Here is a 24503-nt window from a genome sequence, read left to right as displayed (position 1 = left end):
CTGGCTGTGCGAGACTGCACTTCTCCCCCCTGAGATCTAGCATCAGATCAGAAGAATGGCTGCCAGTCGCTCTGTGTCGGAGCTCCTCCTTTGATCGTCACGGCGGACAAGAGCGAAAACCAGAAAGGGGTTTATTTGTTGTCATCTGCCTGAACTAACTAGAAGTTGTATAAAAATAAATTTACAGCAACTTCCCTTTCTGAGGTTTGAGCTCTCCGTTAATATGAGTGTCAGTGCCGCAGTTGGCTGGTGCTTATGGAGCCGAAAGTGTAAGTCTGTTGGCTTCTGTAATTAACATGTCGCGACTGGCACACATTTTCTTACGTGTATATATGTATAAATGTGACAATGTGAAGAGAAGAGAAATGTTTTTGTGTAAAATGTTCACCTATATTTGGAATCTTCCTGGTACAAGTGGGCTTCCATACTAACATTTCTCAATATAAATTTGATGGAAGTTGCCAGTCTCACAACAACTCTATAATAAGACCTGCAGCAGAGCAAACTAATTGTTCTGACTGATAAATTACGCTTTTGTTAAAGGTAAAAAATGAGACAGTGACATTCACAGTGAGTTTATGTAATTGTTTGAAAAGATAAAAGTCCAAAAGATGAATATAAACCTGCTTTTATTAAGGAAATGTAATAAAATCCTTTGACCTCTCCATGGAGGTTTGTTGTGTCCATACATGCAACTCTCATGGTTGAGGTACAGTTACAAATGAACTGGAAAAACTAAAACCAAACTGGATCAAATGTCATTATCGGACACTAACTAAACCAGGGTCCATTTTGAGTTGCAGTTTGGTAATACTATCACCAAATTCACATGCACTTTATCTGAGGAGAAAAGGATGAGAAAGATCTGATATATTAAACAAATGTAGGCGTACATGGTTTGTAGCATTTGTAGGTTGTTTTTTTTCTTCAGTTTATAAAAAATTCACTTATACAAACAGACAAATGTTTCATTTGTAGCTCTTTCCTCAATGTACAGTTCACCAGCTCACCTTCTGCATAATGCATAGACACAGAAAGCTTATCACAACCAAAGAAGCTATGGTGTGTTATCATTTACCAAAAATGTTGAGATTCACAGCTGCAGATACTGCATTTACATGAGAACAGCTTCTACGTGTGTACAAAGTGTAAACCATAAGCTCAGTTAAACCATTTGAATATGCTGTTACATAAAAAGGGGTCACTGTCCTAGTCCCTAAGGATTTATAATGATTTCAACAATATGGCACTAAGTGATTAAAAGCAGACCTCATTTCAATAAAAACACGGTCTTGTTTCAAAATAGTGGCAGTTGAAACAAACGTAGTCTCACGTGGTCGATTTAAAAGAAGCATCTAAGTGAATACAGAGTCAGTTGTATATGATTTCCAACAGGATTTGAAAATAACACCATCTAAGCAGTTTCAGATGACCACAAGTTTCATATTATTGATATTTTCTGAGTAAAAACCGGGGTACAATGTTGTCGCTTTAATTGATGCTTACCCTATCGATTGATGCTTGTCCTAAATATGAAACTGAAAATAGTCTTATAGTAAAACAAGAAAATGAGTTTACTTCACTAAATATAACATTTATCCAACTTAAGATTTCACCACAAAAATATGTCTGTTAAGGATTCAAAGGACTTAATAAGTACTCCAGGACGTTTGGATTGCAAATCATGGCTTTTTTTTTTTTTCTTCGTCAAAATAGAAAACTACTGAAATTACAACAGTTCATCTAATTGTCATTTGAAGCAATGTTTTGCCCTAGTTCCGCTGATTTTATTTTTCAAGTGAATTAAATTTTAATTGCATTGCCATGACGCCAAAATGCTCCATAAGGCACTACAAGAGGCAAATCTCATGTTTCCAGAAGCAAAAGTCCTGTTGCGTCATTGCCCTCTGTTAGTGTGACGGGCCTCACAACCCAGAATGAGCACTTGTTGACTTGTAGGCTTGTGTCCAAGCTGATGACAAAGAAGGCTGTTGTCTCCAGGATGCCAGCCTCGGGGTGTCGGGGTCACACAGAGTGGCTGTTTCCATCCAGATGCTCCAGTGGAAATTGACACACTTCAACTCTGCAGAGCCAAGACATTTACAAAAAATAAGAATGAGATTCAGCTGCTGCTACCACTGTAAATCATTCAGCTAAAGAAAACGTAGGTTCCCCTGCTGAACTCTAGTTGAATAATTATACAAAGGCATCTCATGAGTTTGCTAAACTTGAGGAAGCGTGTTCTGTAATAAAGTTAAGATATTAAATTGAACTGTTCAAACACACATTCGAGTCATATATTCAACACTAACCTTCATCATGGTTTGCATTGGTTTCATTATTATGAAAAGAAACAACCATGACTTCATTCAACTTGTATGAAAGTTTCCATAAATATGTTTCATAAGTCGTTATTATAGAAACTTAATTTGATGAGTTGAGTGAACTGACTTCTCAGTGACAACAGCTAGAAAATATTGTGTGTGAATTAACTCTATTAAAATGAATACAGCTTATATATTGACATTAAGTTATTGTTAACATTACTTTACACCACTAGATTCCTGTATGATGTTTTACAGTTCTACTTTATGTTTGACACAGCATGGAAACAACATAAAAAGGACATACCCTCTAGATTTTAACACTCTCTGTCCCATACACGTTGTAGCCTTCACGGTACGTGGCGAAATTCTGGGTGTTTGCCGGAGGGGCTGGCTTAAAGTTTTGGGCATTCTTTGCCAGTTTCAGTCTTTTGGTTTCTTGCCGTGACTTATAGCAGAACTCTATCAAAGCCACAGTCATAGCCAGGCCAAGCCCTCCAACCAGAATATAGAAGACTCCTGCCACGTTGCTCAGGCTTAGTGCACTTGTCTTGTCCTGGGGGAGGTAAAGACCACCGTTAAGACTTTTTTAACTGGCACTCTGAGGCTGACCTCTAACAACATGTACACCCACACCAACATGAATCCCATATGTACATCCTGCTGCACTATGACTAAACAGTAGCTCTGAGGAGGTTGCTAATTGTGTCTACAAAACCCTCTGAGATGTAGATGCCTAATTTAGCCTACAAGTGAAATAAACTGGAACAACTTAAATGTGTTTGAACTCCTCCTGTCAAGTTATTTATACTCTAAAGAGCTGAGAAGGTGAATGTAGAGAGAGTTTCTATCTATCCTGCTGTATGGTCTCTTTACGAGACCACGTCTAGAGGAAGGCGGTCGTGGTCGTACAGGTCTACAGATTAAACCCTCAATTCACTATGATAGCTGCTCAACTTCAACACACTGCATTTGTACAATCAAAGTGGCAAGCTGTGGAGGGCGAATTGAACCATTTTGCTGCTATTAAAAGCCAAACAGTAATATTGAAATTAATTTATGTGAGTTTTACCATTTGCAGTCTAACCCTAGGGGATATTTTTCAGCCATAAAGGCAGTAAATATAACTTAATATAGCTTAAAAATTATGTTAACTGGCTTATAAACTTCTTTACTATATGAAAGAATGAAGGGAAAAAAAGTTCCTTACTGTGACACTCCATCTATGAGACATGACTATTAAATACCATTTGACCACTTTGTGCTCAGATGGTATTTAAAGGTCAGTTTGGACTTTGTCAGAATAAGGATGTCTTTGGGAAACTAGATGGTCATATTGGAGTTAATGTGCAGATTGCATACAAATGATGAAGACCACCAATAAACTAAATTTCAATAAAGGTTTGGATGACAAAATAGCAGTATAATGGTTTCAATTCTATGATTCAACTTTTCAAAATTTTATGGTTATGGATAAAAAATAGTGTGTAATCATGCTGCAATTTTACAAATCTGGAATCGTCTACATACATTAGTAATGAAGTCATGTTAATGTAATGAATTATGAGTATCAGAGTGCAAATAAATTAGACTATGTGTGAGGTAGATCTAGGTTTTTCACATGTTATTCTGAGGGCAGACAAGCAAGTGTTCAGATATATGTCATGTCCTGATTAACATGTCTGAGAGAATGTGTGCTTTAGATGTTTGCATATGAACAGTTAGGTCAAAATGCATTTTGCAATCAGTATAAAAAGACCTGCAGCGACTGACCTTACTTCCAGAGTCCTTGGTTCCACATTCACCCTTATCGTACCACCATTTGTTTTTCAGCTTGTCTAAGATGCCTTGTTCACTGAGTTTCAATACTGCAAGGTTTACAGGAGTTCTTCACGTGGGAAATAACATAAATAACATTATATTATGTTATTTTATGTTATTCAACTTTTTAAACTACTTTATACTGTGCAAAGCGATAGAGTAGGGTCCTGGCCAACACATCACAGATAGCAAGCAACACTACAGTATATATATATATATATAAATATATGACCTTTCATAATCCATGACTACCCTAGCATGCCAGACCCTACCTATATCGCTTTGAGTAATCGGCACACACTGATCACAAGAAGAGAAAAGATTTGAACTTGCAGAATAAAGCAGCTGCTGCATAGCTTTAACAGAATGAAAGAAAACAGAGGCAGTAATTGCTGAGGGCACATTTCTGCTATGGGCAGCCTTTTTCATGTTTAGCAAGGTGGATCTAACAGGAACCCTTTCTTGACTAACAGACAAAACACAGCAATTCAATTTCATTAACAGTAATTAAAGGCTAATGTCTCACAAAATGACCCCTTTAAATCACATGAGCAGATTGCCCAAGCATGGAGAAATATCTGTACTGATCATTAGAGCTGAAATGCTCATTTGGATCCTGTTCCCAAACTTATGAATAAAGTCTAAAGTGATTTTGATTAATCAGTTTATCTATGGATAGTTAAGGGTGTTTCTGAATCATTACCAGCCTGATGAGGTCAAGAAAATGTGGTTGTAGGAGTCTATAAAGATCCCTGATGAGGAGAGTCATAATTTGGGGTTTTTGTTTTGCAAGACATTACGCTCGATTTCCTTGACTGATAGATTTCCAGGCTTATTTCCTTTCAGAAAAAAGATCAGTGTTTGTAATCCAACATCACCAAATATATTGTATTCACCACTGTATGTCAAATAGAATACAAATCATTTTTTTCGGGTTATTTATACAAAAAAAAGGAACATTAAGAAGTCATGCATGATGTTAAGTGGATGATCTGCAATCCTGTTCTCCAGTCAGAGCTCTTCAAAAGGCAAAGTTATGACGACAAAGGCAAAGAACAAATTAGTTGCATGAATTTAAATGTAAATTTGAACTATAACACACAGCGGAGCAGGGAGGAGTGAGGGAACATAAAGTTTGTACTAAATGGTTGTTATACTTTATGAATCAAACTAGTTGCAATAAAAATCCTACATACAGTGATCTGTAATTGTATTATTTGATATGATTATATTATATGGTGCATTTTAGAAACACTATGAGGGTGAATTGGAAACAAAAAGGCTTTTCAGGCGTTTTCATCCGTTTGGAAGCAACAGCTAAAAATTGTCAATATTTTATAGTAATTGTTTTTAAGGGTACCTTATTCAACGCAATAGAATGTGGCTACAGTAAATGATTCAGTGGCAAATTTACATTCATACAGTTTGAAGTAAAAAAAAAAAGTAACTACAGCATTTTGGAGTGGAGAGTGATCTACTTGACTTTTCTCGTTATAATAAATTATACAATCTGCTGGTCATCAGATACAGACCCAGGCCTCAGACACACCACCAGGTGGTGGCCATGGACTTTTGAATAATATACTGAATTGCACTATCCAGGTTCACATTTTATAACAATCAAACATTTCCTTGTATCTTTTTCTTATCTGAAAACCTAAATAATAACAGAATGTCCATATATACTGTAATTATGTGAACCTATTATAAAAGTAGCTGGAAGGACAAGATTGATGTTTGATCATCATCATTGTGTGTGGCAATATAAATTACATTTAATCATAAAAGATTTTAGTGCTCAATAACTGTAATCATCCCTGCTGGAGCCTTGTGGAGAAATCAAAGGGACTTCAGAGGTAAAAACAACCACTTGTTAGAAACACTCATTGATAATGGAGAGAAAAAGGAAAAAAGCTGTGCATCCATTTCCCTTTTGAGTCTCTAAGCACCTTGGGTTTGTAATTATTTTGGCTTAGAGACATAAAATCACAATATTAAAGTAGTTTTGGTCTGTCGCCCGTTGCAGTGAGGTCTGTATTGGTAAATTACTCCACCTGACATTTACTGTCAAAGAGAAAATCACTGGGAGCTGTCCCAAACCTCTGATGTAATAGCAGTTCACAGTTCCACGCAGAGTGAACAGATAAAAAAGGGGATTTATCAGACCAGGGTTTACTCACATTTACAAAGAATAATCAGCTCAAATTAAAGCCAAAACCAATAAGAATAATAATAATAATAATCTACTGCCCCTCCTGCTACTAATTGAATTTCTGCAGCACCATTTTACAAATAGATAAAAAAAAGGTTATGAAATGTGAGCAAAAACAATTTCATTAACAGATGTCATAACATTGAAACTGAACTGTTGTTCAATTAAATCCACAGCTAATCTGATCTACAAATTATATTCATATGTACATACAGTCAATACTGCATATATCTGTAAAGATAATTCACTTAAAGCCTCATTTTTTTAGGCTTTTGGTTCATAGTTTACATTACAGGGTAAATAATACAAAATAAACTTTAAGTTTCAATGCATACAAATATAAATGCATATAACATACATTTGAATACATAATGTACATATAATGAAATTAAAAATAATTTTATATAGTCTTTATGTTTTTTCAGCATTTTATATATTGAACAATGACACTGCCTACCTACACACATTTTTTAATGTATATATTTAAATTGATTTTTAATATTTTTATCTTCTGTATATATTATTCTTATTTTTACTCTTGTTCTCATTATTGTTATTGCACTCCAGACTTTTCACTCATTCGTTTCAATGCACATATTGTATGAGCCTGTGACAAATTAACCCTTTGAAATCTTTTTAATTGAAACTAGTTCAGTGCCTCTTTCTGTATGCCTAAATCTTAAAACTGTAACGTTAATGGAAGAATATACTGTGAAAATGAGAAAATAGTAAGTATAAGTACTCAATAGGTCAATAGGGAGCTCACGTTCAAGACATATCAGCCACTGTCTGCTCTCACTTCTACATCTCTCTGGTGATTATCTGCAAAGGCTCATTAATTATGCATCCAGTTGACCAATCAGATTTCATTAAAATGTGACACTATTCTGACTAAACCTTTTCCAGGAAGCAGATAAAAGTATCTATGTCTCCAAAGAGCTTTGATTCTCTTAAGGACTAAAGCTCCTCAGAGGGTACAAGTGAAATGTTTTAAAATCACTGACTCATTTTGAAAACTGTGTTAAACACATGCATGACAATATGAAATATGATTTTGGTTTTTGTCAGAACGGTTGTTTTTGGTATTAAAATTATGAATAAAAATAGTCTGAAACCAACCCTCTGATTAAGCACACAGGGTGGACAGAATATCAGGAACACCTGTGCAATCTATTACAATGCAATACAACAGCTATAAATCTTACATTTGTGAAGTTTAATAATTGATAATGTTCAGGTTTTTGTTGAGGCTGCGCCAAAGAGGTATTGATTCACCTCTGTAGTCATAGTCTGTGTTGTCATAGTATTCCCTTATAAGACCTATAAGCTTCACAAAGATAGTATTTATTATTGGATTGGATTGGATACATTGTTCAGGTGTTTCTTTTATTGTGTTCACCCCCTGCACTGTTCTCAGTCTCAGTATAAGGGTCGACTTAAGCTCCGCTCTCTCTGATTTAAGTCACATCAGAACTTTACCCTTCAGTCTGTCTGCAAAACAAGAAAACAGGATCTAAAAAAACACATTCATGAGCATATAAAATAACTCACATGAAAACTGCATGCACAACACTGACTCTCATGGCCAAATTAAGACATAAATCACATACTGTATGTTGTTAAATTAAATAAACATCATACAGTATAAACTATAAATTACACACAAGGATGTAAAAGTTTTAAATCATCCAGCTTTGTTTGGTTTTAGTGAACTTGTATAAAAATAAAAACATTCAAATATCTTAATTGATTTCTACTATATATAAATGTAAATGCTGAATTTGATTTCAGCTGATTAATGGTAACACTTCATTGATTCAATGTTATGATGTGAATGTCATATTTTTTCAGTGGTAGTTACATACAATATATTTCCATCCTATAGTTAAATTACCCACACGTGCATTTCTGGAAGTGAAATAAGGACAAAGAAATGTGGCAGTCAGATGTGATAGTGTTACACTGTCCATCTACTCTCTTTCTAACCGAGGGATCGAGGCAAATTGCTAGGGAAAGGAGACGGCCTCTTTGTGTTATCCCACTGGTAGTATCCATATCCTGCTCACTCAGGAATGGATGACTCGAGTCAATAACAGCAAAGTTTGCCTTGTCTCTTCTCTCACAATGTGCCAAGTGTACTGTGGCCATGATGCAAGCTGAAGAGCAGAGACAGAGATGGATCCACAGTTGGGCTGTTACTGCGCCCTGGCGTCTGAAACACAATATCAGGGGCCTCATTTCTAGAAAGGTTGTACAACAGATTTGATTGAAAGTTTTGAAATCCTCATCTGTGTCAATATTTTTTAAGACGATCTGAAAAAAAGGTCCCAGCTCTTCTGCTGAGCTGAGCCTGATGTGCACAGCCCTGGAATAGTAAAGGACGGATTATGCATGTGCACACAGTATGAAAACAAAGACAGGCTTTACTTTATTATTAGTCAAGCTCTTCTATATTTGAACTCCTTTGTTTTCACACGACATTTAAAGTGAGACTATGTGACTTTTACTAGGTGAAATAACAAAATGTTCCTGTTACAAATAAAAAGTTTAATTCAAAAGCAATAAATCTCCACCCTGCTTCAGTATTCAGTTTGTTACTACAGCCTTACTTGGTTACTTGGTCCACTATGGCCTATAGATAAATAGTTTAAATTATAGATACTGTAACAGTCAGTATACTAACTTCATGACTTTTCTCTCCTTGTGCTACCGTTACACTATGTTTTAAACATTTCACTGGTGTTTATTACAAAATAAAAAACACACCAGAAAATGCAATGTGCCATAGTCCTGTAATTGTACTTGCTACTGTTTAGCAAAGATTGCACAGTCTCACTTTAAGGTCTGAATGCATCGTCACTGTTACTTGTACATCAGCTTTATGCTCACTGTGAAAAATGATCTTAATGCAAATGTGAGATTCGAATCAAATCCTCTTGTACAAATGGGGCCCCTGGTCATATCTTACACTCTACTACTGCAGGGTTTACCAGGTCAGGGTTGCCATGGATAGACTTTGACTGGCCTTGGATCAAGACCAACCAAAGGTTTCTGTCAGTCTTACGCTGGATTTCGGTGAGAGGATGTTGGACAAAAAAGTTTGGACCGTTAGTTGTCACTCTGTCATTAGAATTCTCACGTTTGCCTGCGATGCTTAGTCCCCTCAAGACAACGCTGTTCCCCGTGCCTGCCCTAACACCCAGGCGGCAGATTGGAGAGTGCATACATTGCTCGATTTGGAGGTATTGATCGTAAAATGAGATTAGATCTTTCCTTTAATCCTTATGGCATTAGTTATAACGCCACATATGAAGATACAAAGCTTTCATGTTGGCCTGTAGATATAAAACAACAGAGGGAAAGATGGTTTGTCTTTCATAACTACAGGCCAAGTAAATAGAAACTACTCTGTCACAAGTATAATATTAAACACTTAATAATCAGTTTTCTTCTTTCCTACTTCTGCACTTTAGTTTATCTTAAATTATTGTTTTTTTTTCCTCCATTAGCCAAGTGAAGGGTTCCCAGTTGATCACATTTGCATGATAAAAATGGAAAAACAAACAAATTTATCTTTAATTTATTAACAGATATTTGGGCCCAAAGACTACAGTCAGTGACGCCAGCCTTGCCGATTACTCTGTTCTAGGATACCCGACTTTGGTGACATTGAGGCTGACCTTAGAGTCACCTCCCCCGCTGCCGCACTCTCCCTTGTCGTACCACCATTTGTTTTTCAATTTGTCCAAGAGGCCTTGCTCATTCAGTTTTAACACTGCCAGGTTAACAGCATTTCTTGAAACGATAAAACATAACTTGTAAGAAAATGAACAGGTCCGTGAGAAATCTAATATAGAATATTAGTAAAAAATAGTGATAAATATCAATGGTTCATAAGGGGAGCACGGAAGGGACAAATTGGTAAAGAATTTCACTGGTGTGGAAGGGTAAGAAGCATTTTTACAGCAAAGAAAATGTTAAATATTAGAGAGGTGGCATGGAGGGTTACATTGCTTGTAACTGAAGTGTGCGGGATGGGGACATTCTGTCATTGTTGAATTAGAAATAAGAACATCCAGCATGCAGCTTAACATTCATCACAACTGACAGACCAGCATTTTAACTAGCAAAAAAGACATATTTCAGTGTTGAATTAGAAGCAATGCAAAAGGGCACCACAGAAACCGGGAGAGGGGAGGTTGAAGGGAAAAGAGCAAAACAAACAAGGTTGGGGGAAAGGTGCACATCGACATTCAAATGGATTTACTGAGAATGTCTAATATACCAATAACCTTAAGAGAAAGAAGAAAGTGACAGAAACACAAACCAGATACATAGGACAGAACAGAAAATGGCTGAATGTGTTGATTAAATTGAAATAATACTGTTCACTCATTGATGCACTTGGGGAAAAAAAAGAAGAATTAAGGAGTGAGGAAGAAGAGAATGGCAAAAGGAGACATCAGGGTAGGTGGAATACTATAACAACATGGAGGATATTGTTATATTATCCCACCCACCCTAATGCAGAGCCTTTAGGTGTGGCCACACCATAGCCCTTAGAGTCGAGGTTGCCGCCCACTTTCATGGTGTCACATGGCTTCCGTTGCTCTATGTACTCGTTCATAGTGGACTCGAGAAGAAAGGCGAACTTTCCCTTCGACTTTCGTACCCGGGAAACCCCGTCTGGTGTTGTCTTGGCAAACACTGAGGGTTCAGCTGATTTCATGTATGACCACATTTTCTCATAAACTGCTATTTTGGAGCGCTGCATTTGAGGACAAAGAGAGAAGACAGAAACAGTTTAGTTATGCACTTAAACCATCGAAAGCCGTGAAAACATTTATAATGAGCCACTGTGGGTTTGAGTGAAAAGGAAAAGTTCAGCATTTTAGGAAATACGTTTGATTGCGGCCTACATGAGAGGATCAATATCACTCTGATGCCTGTGTAGAGCTGGAGCCAGGAGGCAATTAGCTTAGCTTAGGGACTGTATAAAATTATTTAGGTGGGGAGGACGACTGAGTCTTATATTTCATTTTCTAAAACAGCAAGATCCTCCCAAGAGTTATTAATATTTTCTTTTAACCCTCTCCTTGATTTACAAATAAACAGCAATACCCTACAGCCAATATCTCAAAATAGCATATTTATGGAAAACATAACACTCTATTTTAAAAGCAATAGCAGCTAAATCCACAACTATCAAATGAATTAACAGACCTCAAACACCTTCTCTGGAGAAATCATATTAAATATATACATATTCTGTTTCCCAAAACTGACTTATTAGTCCTAAATATCACAGGGGTTGGCTTTCAATTAGAAACAGTTAAAGGTCCCTCCCCTTTGAAAAGTCTAGACTACTCTCTTCAGCTGAAAGTAAAACATCTTTTCATACAATCCCTCAACATAAGGACTGTACGCAGGAGGAACAACTAACCTGGTTCTGTCTATAGTTCAAAAGAATGCCTAACAGCACATATAAAGCTCCCTACGCTGTATCTCATTATAGTACATTTAGTCTTTATGCTAGGCTAAGATAATCGACTGCCTGCTCTAGCTCCATAATTAACCTACAGACATGAGAGTGGTGTCGATCTTCTCATCTAGTTCACAGAAAGAAAGTGAATTTGAAAGTGAAGCGTATTTTCCAAAATACTAAACTAATCCTTTAAAGCAACTCAGAATCTCACAGAAAAACTACCCTTCGTGGCCACGCCCGTCTCTGTTATGTCACATTGGCATCATAGGCTTGGGCATGACCAGAAGTGCAATATGCTTAAACATTTCAACACATAGAGGGCAGTGGGCAGCTTCCTGCCTGTTGTAGTTCAAATTCACCCTTTACATGTAAACAGTGCAGCAGAGGTAGTGGGCTTCTTGCCAGCAGCCTGAAGTCTGACAATCTGGCAGCTCAGCAGAAGCAAAATGCAGGCCATGTTTCGTATCAATATTAACAGACAGAAATTACCTCCTCCTTCTCCTCAGTTTGTGCCCCTACCAGCAGGTCACAGCTGGAGTTACAATCTTCATAGTCTCATTTTTACTTAGTTTACTCACACACACGTTATCGCTCCATCTGACTATGTGTGCTAATGCAACATTAGCACACATAGCAAATTTGTGCAGTTATAATTGTCTAATTGTTGTGCAGCTTGATGATACCACAGCTTGAAATATGTAGTGATTGTATACATTAAGTAGTATACAACTGTAGGCTTTCTACTGACTGTTTAAATGTGCCTCGAGTCAATAATGTAGCCAACAGCTCATTTTGTACTGTGGAACCATTTCCTCCTTTATATCAGTTGAGGGATTTCACGTCAGGGATTTATTTATAGTGCAGGGTGACAGATTGTTCATGAAACTTGAGTCACTTTATACTTTTCATTTGTGTTTCAAAGATCATAATTGTTTGATATGTCATATATTATGTTAGATATGATATTTATATGTAATATACTATTGCAACAACACAGTCATGACGGTCTAAACCCAGCTCATGTTCCCTTTTAGTGGGTGAACAATCCAATGCTTGGTGAATTCTGCTCCACAATGACAGGAAGAGCATATATATGTACATATATATGTATATATATGTGTGGTAAAGTGAATTATTGTAAAGCATAAAACAAAAAGAAAAGGTTGTAAAGAAGTTTAAAGAAGATAGGAGAGGCAAACTAGCTGAAATTTGCATTATTCAAACAAATATATTATCTATTTGTACATCATTCTCAGTCGTAGTCACTCTACTACCATATTACATATATTATGTTATATAAGTTGAGTTATGTTACATGTTTTGGTCTGGAACACAATAAGTGGTTTCACTTTAACATGTCCACTTGCACTTTTCAGCATCTTCTGTCAAAGTGGGTTCATCTTATCGTTCGTCGTTATCGTACTGTCTCAGCCACACGCCTGATTGTCTGTCAGGCTCAGGTGTCTTTTGTTTGAGCACATCTTATTTTTTAATCTGTGTTCAGATTTTCTTCATCGTTTTACTCAGTGTACCCAAATGACTTCACAACTGGGGAAACTAAGACCTACTGCTTGTTTCCTAACCTGTTAAAAGGTAACACATTTCTCAACATTAGTTTTTTTCCTTTCATTCTGTATTCCACATTAATATAAACCAATCCAGTTTCAGTGATCAGGCACTTATTATTGCATAGTCATCTGTTCTGACACGATAGTCACAAATCCACATGATATTAAGCCAAATACAAATTCAAATAGCTTGTGTCATTTGTTGTTTGACAGTGCGTACAGCTTCTGCAACCGCACTGTCTTTAACACGTTTGACCTGCTTACTACGAGACTGACGGCTTCACCTCTGTGGCCCAGTCAGCTGCCAGCTGGAGCAGCTACAGACATGCACAGCACGGCCCCGCTCTGACACTCAGTACGCTGCTAAAAATGGCCAGCGAGAGGCTGATCGCAGGTCACCGGGGAGCTGGAGTACACAGCTGTCTACAATAGAGGGGAAAAATAGAGAAACTGCATTAAACTGGGCTAACGTGACCTTCTACTGAGCTTGGTGAGGGAGAAGTGTCTCAGAGGAAACTTTGGGTTGAAACTTTTCTTGTTTCCTCATGTCTTCAAGGGGCTGCTTGTCGGGACGGTGATTAGGGCATGACAGAGAGGTTCATAATCTCTCTGGCAAACAGGAAGTATGAGGGTGAACAAGCATCTGACGTACGAACTCTGGAGCAGGAAAATCTGATCTATATCATTCTTATATGATATATTTTATTTTCATTGGATCATTTATTGATGGTCCCACATTTACAGTTACACACAATATAATTGGAATTGAAAATGTTATATTTTTCTGAATATCTGTATTGCATGTTTAATTATTTGCCCTTATCTGCCCTTGTTAATAGGCCACGATCGTACAGATTTACTTACTTATTTATAGTATTTGATATAGAGGAATCAATTGCGCTCAACTGGTTTAATCCAGAGTGTATGTTCAGTAGTCGTGTGAGTCAGTCCTACATCACATCTGGAAGGTGAAAACAAAGGAAATCATCAGAGTGAATTGACAAACTATGTCAGCTCAGCGGTGTGTACGGCAGTGTTGTGTAAATAATTCACCGGAGATGTAATGGATTGTGGGCTCAGGCTAGTAAGTGAATCATTCTCGACATATGCATGATTTCAGTTCAGCTGAGTGTTCATGTAAACACTCTTAACATGACAATAATAGCTGATGACAGGCCCAGCCATAGTGTGAAAACACTGATTCTTTTCTGGGTTAGACGAAGATGCATGCTTGTGGTCGCCTGTGTTGAAATCTGTGAAACTTATCAGTCGTAATTCTGGCTACAGCAGTTGCGGCTCAGCAAAGACAAATCATTCAGTAAATTCATTTTAATTAATCGCAATTAACCGCAACAATCTGTTTAACTGACAAACAGGATATCTCCTCTGGCCAGTGAGGAATTAGTTTTTACTGCTCCTCATCCATTCTGGAAATAAACTGGTCTGAACTGAAATTCTTCCAGATACCAGTTCATCCGTCAGCTGCTGACTGAAGGGCTGAGAGTGATTCATGGCCCTCTGTGTACGTCTGTCACGCTGTCATCCCGAAACAGAGACGACAGGCCAAACAAAGCATGTGCAATCTTTCTGCTGTTATATTTCTATCAGCATGCGGTTCTTAGTTACATGCATGGTGAAGAATGTAATTAAAACGTACTGTACGTTCATGATCAGTGGAAATAAATCAATATGGTAACTTAATAATAGCACGACTCATAAAAGCAAAGTAAAAATTATTCCTAACCCACATTAATTTTGTAATAGAAAGTAATCAAACAGCACCCAAAACAACTTTCCTCCTACTACTTCTTTGTGCTCTATTTTCCCACTTTTGCCTCTAACAGCTCAATGAGGTAAGTCGTCAGTTTTAGCAGCTTGTTGAAAGTAATTTTGGAAAATGCAGAAAATCACAAATTTACTGTACATAGAGGCTGGTTTAGGAAACAGAGCCTGCAACAATCAATCACAAAATAATCGAGTTAATGTGGTAAACATTAAAATTTCTTTTAAAGGGATAGTTTGACAGTCTGGGAATAATCTTATGTGATTTCTTGCAGAGAGTTTGATGAGAAGAATTCATACCACCGTCATGTCTATCAAGTTGTTAAGTATGAAGCTAGAGCCTGGAGACGATTAGCTTAGCTTAGCATAAAGATTGGAAGCAGGGGGAAACAGCTAGCTTGGCTCTGTCCAAAATCTTCTTACTAACATCTGTAAAGGTCCCTAATTCACACACGGTATCTTGGTTTTCCATAATTCTGTTCCATATGTAAGATTCTGAAGCCTTTTATGTCTTATTTTTATGTAGCCTATTAATCAAATTTTATTGCCAATTTGTAACCTAAAACTTCTCTGAGAGAGAAAAGGGATTTCATTAGGCTTGGGACAGGGAGAAATTGGGAGAAATTTAAGTCTAAGTTGTAAGGGTCCGGGTTACATAAACTCAACTTCATATATAAAGTATATTAATAGTGCATAAAGAGAGTAAGTTAGCACCGTAATAAGAGCAGAGTAAAGTAAATAGAGAGGAAAGGAAGATTAGGGATGCTTTGGTAAAAAATTAAAATAAAATACTGCCCCACAAAGTGAACATCCAAGATGACCTCCAGCTACATGTTTAGTGAACCATTATAGACATCTGACAGTGATAGTGCTATTTGTCATTTGGGTCACTCTCTAAAAAGTGAATGACCATATTTCACTAAATGTAGAGCTGTTTTAGATATGCTATACACATATCCAGATATGATACCGATGCTCTGAATGTTGCATTAGCAGAAAGAAATAAACAGATGTAGGTAATGTAGCTGAGGATAAAAATGAAAAAGTTAAAGTAGAACTCCAAAGCTTTTCAAAGCTCAGTGATTCGAGTATGTTTCAAATCCTATCAAAAACTAGAAAGGAATAATGTGAGCGTTTGAAAAGTGATCATGTTAGTTATCATCATCATTATGTGCATTGTGGAGGCTGCATGATCTGGATTGATGCTCCGTCTTTGAAGATCACTGTAAAAGGTATTTACAGCTCCTATTAATCATTAGCTTTGAATCACCAGATTTCAATAAGCGTTGCTCAGAATGGCTCCTCTGCACTGACATTTCCAGTTGGGAGGAAGAAAGGCAGAATATTTGTCAGTCAGGATGAAGTCACTACATGCCTGTCAATTATCTCCTAAGGAGCACCTCTGACAAATCACAGCCTGCCAAATACATCATGGATTAGCACATCCAGCGCTGCTTATGGAGCTGCTTTTTAATGTGATGATTCACCAGGAAGCCGCAAAAATAATCAATTTGATATATTTGGTGAATTTCTTATTTTTCTTTACAAACACCCAACAGACATGTCAAAGGGGTATTTCTAGGGCTGCTGCATGTGCCAGAAACCTACAATATCTTCTTTGTTTGCTTCACCATCTCTTTTATAATGTTACTAAGAAAAGTTTCTCTTTTGATGAATTATTGCTCGCATTGTCGCTCTTCATAATAATAAACTCATTTTCAACTTGAAGGTAAACATAAGGGTATTTAAACAAAGCGCAAATGGCAAACAACACAACTTCAACAAACTTCGGTGTCCTGTTTAACATCACACCTGTTGTCCGTCCCTGCAGTCATAATAACAGAGCTTCTACAAGTCTGGTTTGAATTATTACACAATAAAAGAGGCTATGTGACTCAGCACATGCTCTATTAAAAACATTTATTTTGTGATTTTAGAGAAAAATACATCTAATATGAATAGCTTCTCCCACCCCGAGATGCTATATTAAATCTCTCTGATCAGTGTTAACGAGCTCCTTGAATCTCAACTTCACCCTTCTCCTATCTGGCCGTAGATACAGACAGCTGCTCAGGCACGCTTTGGAAAAGAGTTTTGTAACCCAGCGCTATAAGAGCATTGAACTCACACGACAATTAGCGATGTTTTATATGTGTAATATGTGTATATTGTCTGTATAATTGGTTGGGGTCTTAAAAATGTGGTAGTTTTGTGTTGAATTCATGTTGAAGGTGCTCTTTGTACAGACTGTGAACTGAGGACAATAGAGTATGAATCTGAATCTGAATTCTCTTGTAGTCTCTTCCTGTTTTCTACATGCTGCAGTTCGAAGGATTCTTATTATCTTTGCAAAATAAAATATTTTCCAAGCAGCCACATTTTTCATAAGTTTAAGTAATGTTTTAAAGCACCGCAGTGCAGGGGACAGTGAGTTACAGACAACCTCCTCCGCACTGATTGTGGTGATTGCTCCATTTTGTTGCTTTTAGACCTCAGTTCAGCATTGGCACAGCAGACCGTGCCATTCTGCTTCAATGCCTCTGTAAATGAGTTGGGTCACAGAAACATTACACATGCCTCCACTCAGTCTGCAAAATCAGTCCTCTCTACAAACAAACAAGAGTAAGAAACTTTTATCTCAAAGGTAAAAATATTACTAAAATATTGTTGCCTTTTCTCTCGAGAGCTATGCATGCTTTTATTTGATTATATTTGGACTGACTCTGTCCTCTCCTGCCAGTAGTAAGTGTAAAATGGAGCAGATAACAAAACTCAACAGACAGAAACATGCTGCTCCACCCTTACTGTATTTCAACATATCTTCACAAGCTGTCTGTAAATCTCAGAAGAGATTTTAAGATCCGATTTTATAAGTCCCTATGGACTGAGGCAGAGTCTGAAACCAACACACTGTGCCTTTCTGTTCACTCCCAAGTCTAACAGAGTCCAGGGTTTGTATTTATCAAATGTCTCAGACTCACTCGGAGCAATCACACCAACAAGAGGCCGACCAGGGCTAAAAATAAACACAGCTCAGAGTTGGACATTGGATGTGAATGGCATTTCCATTTCCGAGGAATAGGACACGTCATCTTTGAGATTGCAGTTTTGTGACAGAAGCCCACAAATTGGAATTATAATGACATCTTGTAGTTCTTCCTAAAAGCTTCTTTTTCCTCTAAAGTTTCAAACACATACACAGAAGTAGCCTGATAATCAGACTGAACTGTCAGTTCATTTCGCCTCATTCTGTACGAATCGCTGAACAAATCAGAGATGTGGGCAGCGATTCAGAGGCTAAGACAGAACTTCATCTTTACAGTTTCAAAATGATTTACTTAGCAAAAGACTTACAAGCTTTCACAATCTGTCACCTGCTTTTTCTGAAAGGCCAACACTAACTGACATTGAAGTATTGGTGTTTTTAAGGCTGCAGCCTTGTCTGCTTTTTATTATAAGACGTTTATGCACTGTGTGTCCTTGATGAGTATTGGCGCCCTTGCTTTGAGTAGTAGAGATAGAAGTGAATCTGCATATTGGTAGAGGCACAGTGAAGCTAATCAAAGGTTGGTTTATGACTCTATTGATGGTACTACGAGGAATCACAATTGTCCCAGTTGTGTAGCAGAATTATTCCTGTTGCCAGAAAGTGTCAAGCAGGAAAAGATTTTGGATTTTGGATGGAGAGAACCAAAAGTTAATTTTGTGGACAAAAAGGATTTGCAAACAGGCGTTCCCTCCTCAGCCTAATAGCATAATTTAGTTTTGTGATGCTCTGCTGTGACACTTGAAAAATATGAGTTCATCTTGGCCATCCATCCCAAAGCAACCTCTTTTAAATCACTTAAGAAAACAAATGCATGCAATTTTCTTTTAGCTATTTGCTCCTTTAGTCATACTTAATTCCTTTTTATAAAACACTGTGTACCACTGTTTTATGATGTACTGAATTAATCAAGTGTAGTTGTAATATTAGGTCTTTGGAAGTGCTGTATCAGGGAAAAAATACATTTCTAGACATTCTTTTATTGATTATTCATTCAATTTATCACCTGGCAGGTAGTAAATCAAAACCCACAGGAAAGCTCCAGAGACTTCTTCAGCTCTGTGCTTCTGGCCAACATTAACTACTGTTAGAGCAGCCCTCGTTATGCAGTGCAGCGACAGCATGGAGGACAGCCAGTGGAGACACTCACCCTAAAGAACTCCTTAGTGGAGCCTGAGTCTAACGTCCCATAGGCGATCTCTGTCTGCTTGGCCAGGTCCTCTGCGCTCTCTATCGGAGAAACCATCCTCTCCACGGTGAGGAAGGCGGCCAGGTTAGCCGTGTAGGAGGAGATGATGATCAGGGTGAAGAACCACCACACTCCTCCGACGATACGCCCCGACAGAGACCTAAGGGGGACGGGGGGGGGGACAGAGCAGACAGACATGAGAGCAGGATGTTCAAATCTACAGAGTGGGGAAGAAGGATCTCTTTCCACTGTGTCTCCTGTGTTTGGCACATTATGAGCTCAGAGGTTTGGCTAAAACCTAGCACCTTAATTTGAGGAATTTTATACATTTGGAGAAAGTTAACCCATTAAGTGATGGGATCTGCAACATACAACATCAACGTAGCTGATTAATTCTTTGAAAGTAATAATAAGCCTCATTAACTCAATACAACTGTGTCCATATTTAGTTTTGGAGCTAATTCAGGTGAGCAACCATAAGCCAAAAATGCTCGGCCAAAACAGCAGCCTAAATCCAGCAGGCTGCAGAATCATACCAGACCTGTGAAGAGTGCCAGAATCTGTCTAAGATTACAACTCTGGCTCAAAGTTAGCCTTAGAATGATTATATTGTGTATGTTTTCTGTCTTTGATGAAACAGAGCACGTCCTCGTCCTCAACTTGCAACTGTGAGTATTTTGATGTTTCAGGTAGTAGTGGTCAGTGGTATCTGTTGGTTTAAAGATGCAGGCAGTGTCTAGTGCAGACATTTGTTTGAACGTTTGATCTACTTCTTCTGTTGTAAATGTTATGCTCTCCACCACAAATTTAGACCAGAGAGGGCAGAACAAGTCTTAAGTAAAAGCACCATGAGATTCTGTCTGCTATTGAAGTCAGGGTGTGATGAGCCAAACCGCTCCGTCAGACAGATACTCCCATCTCGCTCACTGGTCCTTAACCAATTCTTCACAGTTTTCACATCAGCGTAAAGGCTCTGACTTTAAATCCGCGCCTAGCAGTGCAACTCAGGGTTCATATATTTAAATGACGTTATTCTCTCTGGTACTATCCACTACTTCCACAATCACACACATATTCCACTGAATGTGCTGCTCTCAGATGAACTCACATTTCTCATTTCAAACGAGGAACCATTTGCATTGCATCACTGCACTGCAGATATACTGCTCTGGATTTATCCTAACATATTGTTTTCATAGCTTATACTATGTATTTATTCTATCTTACTGGCACTTTTAAGTTGTAAATGTTTTGTTTCATTTGCCCAGAGTTGCTATCACCAATTTGACTTCATCATCAAGGTTTCTGGACAGATATTGATACAGTTGTAATTGTAAATGGCTTAGAATTGGGACAGTTATCAAGAATCACATCACATATGGTAAATGACTATATAGTATGCAGTAGCAGTTTCCATTCAAAACCTACATGTACTTTGGAGACATAATAATTAATTTATTGTGCTGTGTAGAACCACAGCTCAGCAAATGTCTACTTCCTCTGTGGGTCTACAGTAGCATTGACTAAAGTAAGGCACAACTACAGATTTGGGTACCTGAGCTTATATTTAGCCTGCTCCATCAACACGGTCACTGTCAGATGCAGCTATCATCCGTCTCAATCTGCTAATGGGACAACTTACCATGCTGACATCCTGCTGAGCAGTTGAGAATCCACTGTATAGACAGTGACAAGCTAATTAGACGCACTGGACATTCACTGGTTTTCATTCAGAAACTCCAGTGTCTCTTAAACTAAAGACTTAAAACTTATGTTGAATGAGTAATTGAGGAAATTAAAAGCACTCATTCATCTTCGCATCTGATCTTTCCTGTAATGATCATGTATATTTTTAGTGTTGTTACTAAATGTGTGCCATATTAGGTCTCACTATCTATCCGATGCTTCTTCTTAATGAATACTCTTAATCATAGGGTTGTTCTCTGTGTGTTTCACTAAAAAAAGAATAAAACCTGATAGAATGCTAAATGTCCCACCATTAAAATCCCACATTTTCACAGTGGCACATCATTAATCACTCCATTCAATGTCTGACCCAAATCTGTAAAGAAATTGTCATTGTCATTGCTCTTCAACCAGCTTCTCCACAATCTTCCAAAGTCCCAGAAGAAAGGATGACAGAGGCAAGAATCCTTGAAGAAGAGGTCATAGACACCACAACAGTGATGAGCATGGACGAGATGGATGGTTGAATGAATAGAGGGGATGACTGAATGGCCATGTATTGGGAAAATATGATGCAGTTATGGTGCTGATGATGGTTTTTCCGTTCAAAATACATTATATGCACCAAGTTGATGACCGTAAAATGGAACATGCAGCAAAAACACGGTAGCCCTCCAAGAGTCAAGAGGAAGTCAAGCAGCTACTTTGAATGAAATATAATGACCCCTGTGCATTTTACAGCCCTCAGCATGGTGGATATAAGTTATTTTGTGGATGCAAAGCATCACTGCCAGCATGCAGCTTCAAAACAAATGGATGCACAGAGGAGTGAGGTTTCAGAGAAAGAAATGGGAGGAAAGTGCAGTGAAGTGAAGCATGAGGTTAGGTAGAAAGGAGCAATACCAAAGCTCAAAATAACCTATATGCACCATGGCAGGATGGAGATGTATGTATATGGGACTATAAAATGCAGAGAGATGATGAGGACAACTGAGAGGTGACGGAGAGTGAACACAACAACCAACCTTGGTGAGATATCGCATCCTTGCTGCATGAAGGCACCCAGGGAGAACCACAGGCTATTAAAAATCCCAAAGTCGTTTGGCGGGTCTGGGGGGCTCTGAGGGTCTTTGACCTCATCGTTTTCGTCCAGATGCCACTCATAAGGGCTGAAGCGGCTCACCAGGAAGAGCACCACACTCACGCCGATATAGGCAAAAACTATACACATCCAAATCTCATAGGCCAGTGGGTCCAGGAAGGAAAACACCCCGGGCTTGGACTTTTGAGGCTTCTTAATCATAATGGAGATGCCCAAGCTCATAAAGGGCTTAGAGAAGTCTATCACTTCTTCCCGTACCAACGTTATAGTTAGAGGAGCCACGGCTATGTCAGCTCTCTGTGAAAATGGAAACAGGCACACTGGAGTTAGTCTTACAGAACAAAACCATAAATAAGCAACCAAAGTGTAAAACATTGATTTACTCAAGGAAATATTGATAAACACAAAGAAAAAACCCTGACTATCTATAAGTCACGCTGTCTTATAATCACATATACATAGCCAGGCACTCAGCCTTAAAGCGAATTCACTGAGTAAACAGATTGGACACAGAGAAATGCAGCAGTTTAGAATAAACTGAATAGCAGACCTGTAATAAAGCCTGTGAGAGGGAATCTGCCATTTGAAAATGAGTCACTCAGCATTTGTGTTGGCTAATGTCTTTGTCTCGATCCAAATCTCCTCCATGAATCAAGTGGAGGGTTGGAAGACAGAGGTGGAGGAGCTTATGTAAGCAGTCCATGAAATGTGAATCAGCCTTGTTAAATTCACCTCCATCAGATCTTCTGCAACGCCTGACAGGCTCATCAATTAGTATCTCAGTCAACGTTTGCAGTGAGACGCTTTGAATAGAGAACAGTATTGTAACTGAACTTCAGGATTTAAATCTTTAGTTAGGAGGAGGTCTTAGCCAAAATCAGAGGACTAGTATGAGTTAATTTACATCTTAATTAATGACAATACAAAGTCAGTGTTGTTCCATTTAAATTATTCCAGGGGTGTGGGTCATCTCTTTCTGTATAATACTGGGATGGCTGCGGGAGAGCCGAGTACTCTATAAAATAGTCATAACAGCAAGATCTACAGGTGTAGAAACCTGCACTGAAACACTGTTTGCATGCAGATTTTCTTACATTCCGGTCTACCAAGTGTGCGATTTTGAACATTATTCATTCAGCAGCTGCAGTCTCATAAAAGATGCAAATCATCTTGTTAAAGCCAGTGTGAGTGAGCCATGAGATGCATGATAAAACCAGTCTAGGCGATTTTACGGTTGATGAAGGAATTTCCAAAACTCACTCAGCTGACTTTGACCTAAAGTACAACATATTTTTAAATTGTGTTTTTTTTTCACATGATTATCTTTTAATTATCAGGTGTAACACAGCTGTAAGAGGTATTATATTATAAGCTTCTTCACCAGCTGCTGCCATCTTTACTACTTTAAGACACCGGCTTTCACATGAAGGTATGGAGTAATTTATTTGGCCAACAAGAAGAGAGAGTGAAATTGATCAGATGTGATATTTTACATGATAATATTCACTATAATCTTGCGTCGCAGGTACATGGTTTGAAAATGGACTGAGTGAATCTTCTGTTCAAATGTGCATTAGAGGATACTTTAGATGCTTCACAATAATCTGAACAAATCTGAGTTAAGTAGCAGGAAACAATAAAAGATGAATAGTTAACCCCCTTCCCTCTTATGAGCTACACAGGCGGACTGATACTTACCCCATAAACCAGTTCACCCACCATCCCGTTCCACGTCTTGGTCTCTGGATCTCTGGCTCCGTACTTCCCATCCGGAACTACTGACAGCTTATATCTTATGCCCACATGTTTTGCAATTTCAGAAGCTAAATCGACACAGTAGCCTTCATATCTGTCATTCCCATCCATCTGCATATAGTTTTTCTTGTACATCACATACGGAGCTTCCTGTTAATTAGACATAATTTTGAGTTCATTGTAAAGACAGCACACATTCACAGTGGCCAGACCACATGGGTCACACAAGGCCTTGATTGGTAGTGTAGCATGCACACATGCCAGGATGACACACAAACAGACGTGGGGAGACATAAAGAGACAAACAGAGCAGAGACTAAAAGGATCTACACAGCATCAGTTACAGGCACGTTATTGGGAGACAGACAAAAAAAGCGGGCCGCTGCAGGAGTAAAAAGGCCAACTGGGCCAGCAGGAAGAGTTAAGCATCTAACACATATAAGGGAGGCAAAGCAGGATGTCAAGACTCCCTCATGCTAACCTCATCCACAATTTAAATCTGTGGAAATGGGTGATAGGCGGGGGGTTGGAGG

The 24503-nt window shown here is 38.2% G+C and overlaps 1 protein-coding gene across 1 annotated transcript in view; it reads right to left on the bottom strand.

Annotated features, from left to right (window-relative positions):
- Positions 1-641: 641 nt before the first annotated feature.
- The window catches only part of gria3a (glutamate receptor, ionotropic, AMPA 3a), a 69288-nt gene continuing 45426 nt past the window's right edge, over positions 642-24503 (bottom strand). Inside the window, exons 10-16 of the mRNA XM_035667186.1 lie at positions 23914-24120; positions 22139-22512; positions 19389-19587; positions 10878-11125; positions 4098-4212; positions 2632-2880; positions 642-2083 (exon numbers count right to left, since the gene is read on the bottom strand). Coding sequence (XP_035523079.1) covers positions 2635-2880; positions 4098-4212; positions 10878-11125; positions 19389-19587; positions 22139-22512; positions 23914-24120 — 1389 coding nt within the window. The 3' untranslated portion in view covers positions 642-2083; positions 2632-2634. The remainder of the gene's footprint in view (positions 2084-2631; positions 2881-4097; positions 4213-10877; positions 11126-19388; positions 19588-22138; positions 22513-23913; positions 24121-24503) is intronic.

The sequence above is a fragment of the Morone saxatilis genome, unplaced genomic scaffold, assembly GCF_004916995.1.
Source record: "Morone saxatilis isolate NCDOM2014 unplaced genomic scaffold, NCSU_SB_2.0 Contig20, whole genome shotgun sequence".
NCBI lineage: Eukaryota > Metazoa > Chordata > Actinopteri > Moronidae > Morone > Morone saxatilis.
The sequence above is the reverse complement of the archived record's forward strand: the minus strand, read 5'-3'. Positions and strand labels throughout refer to the sequence as shown.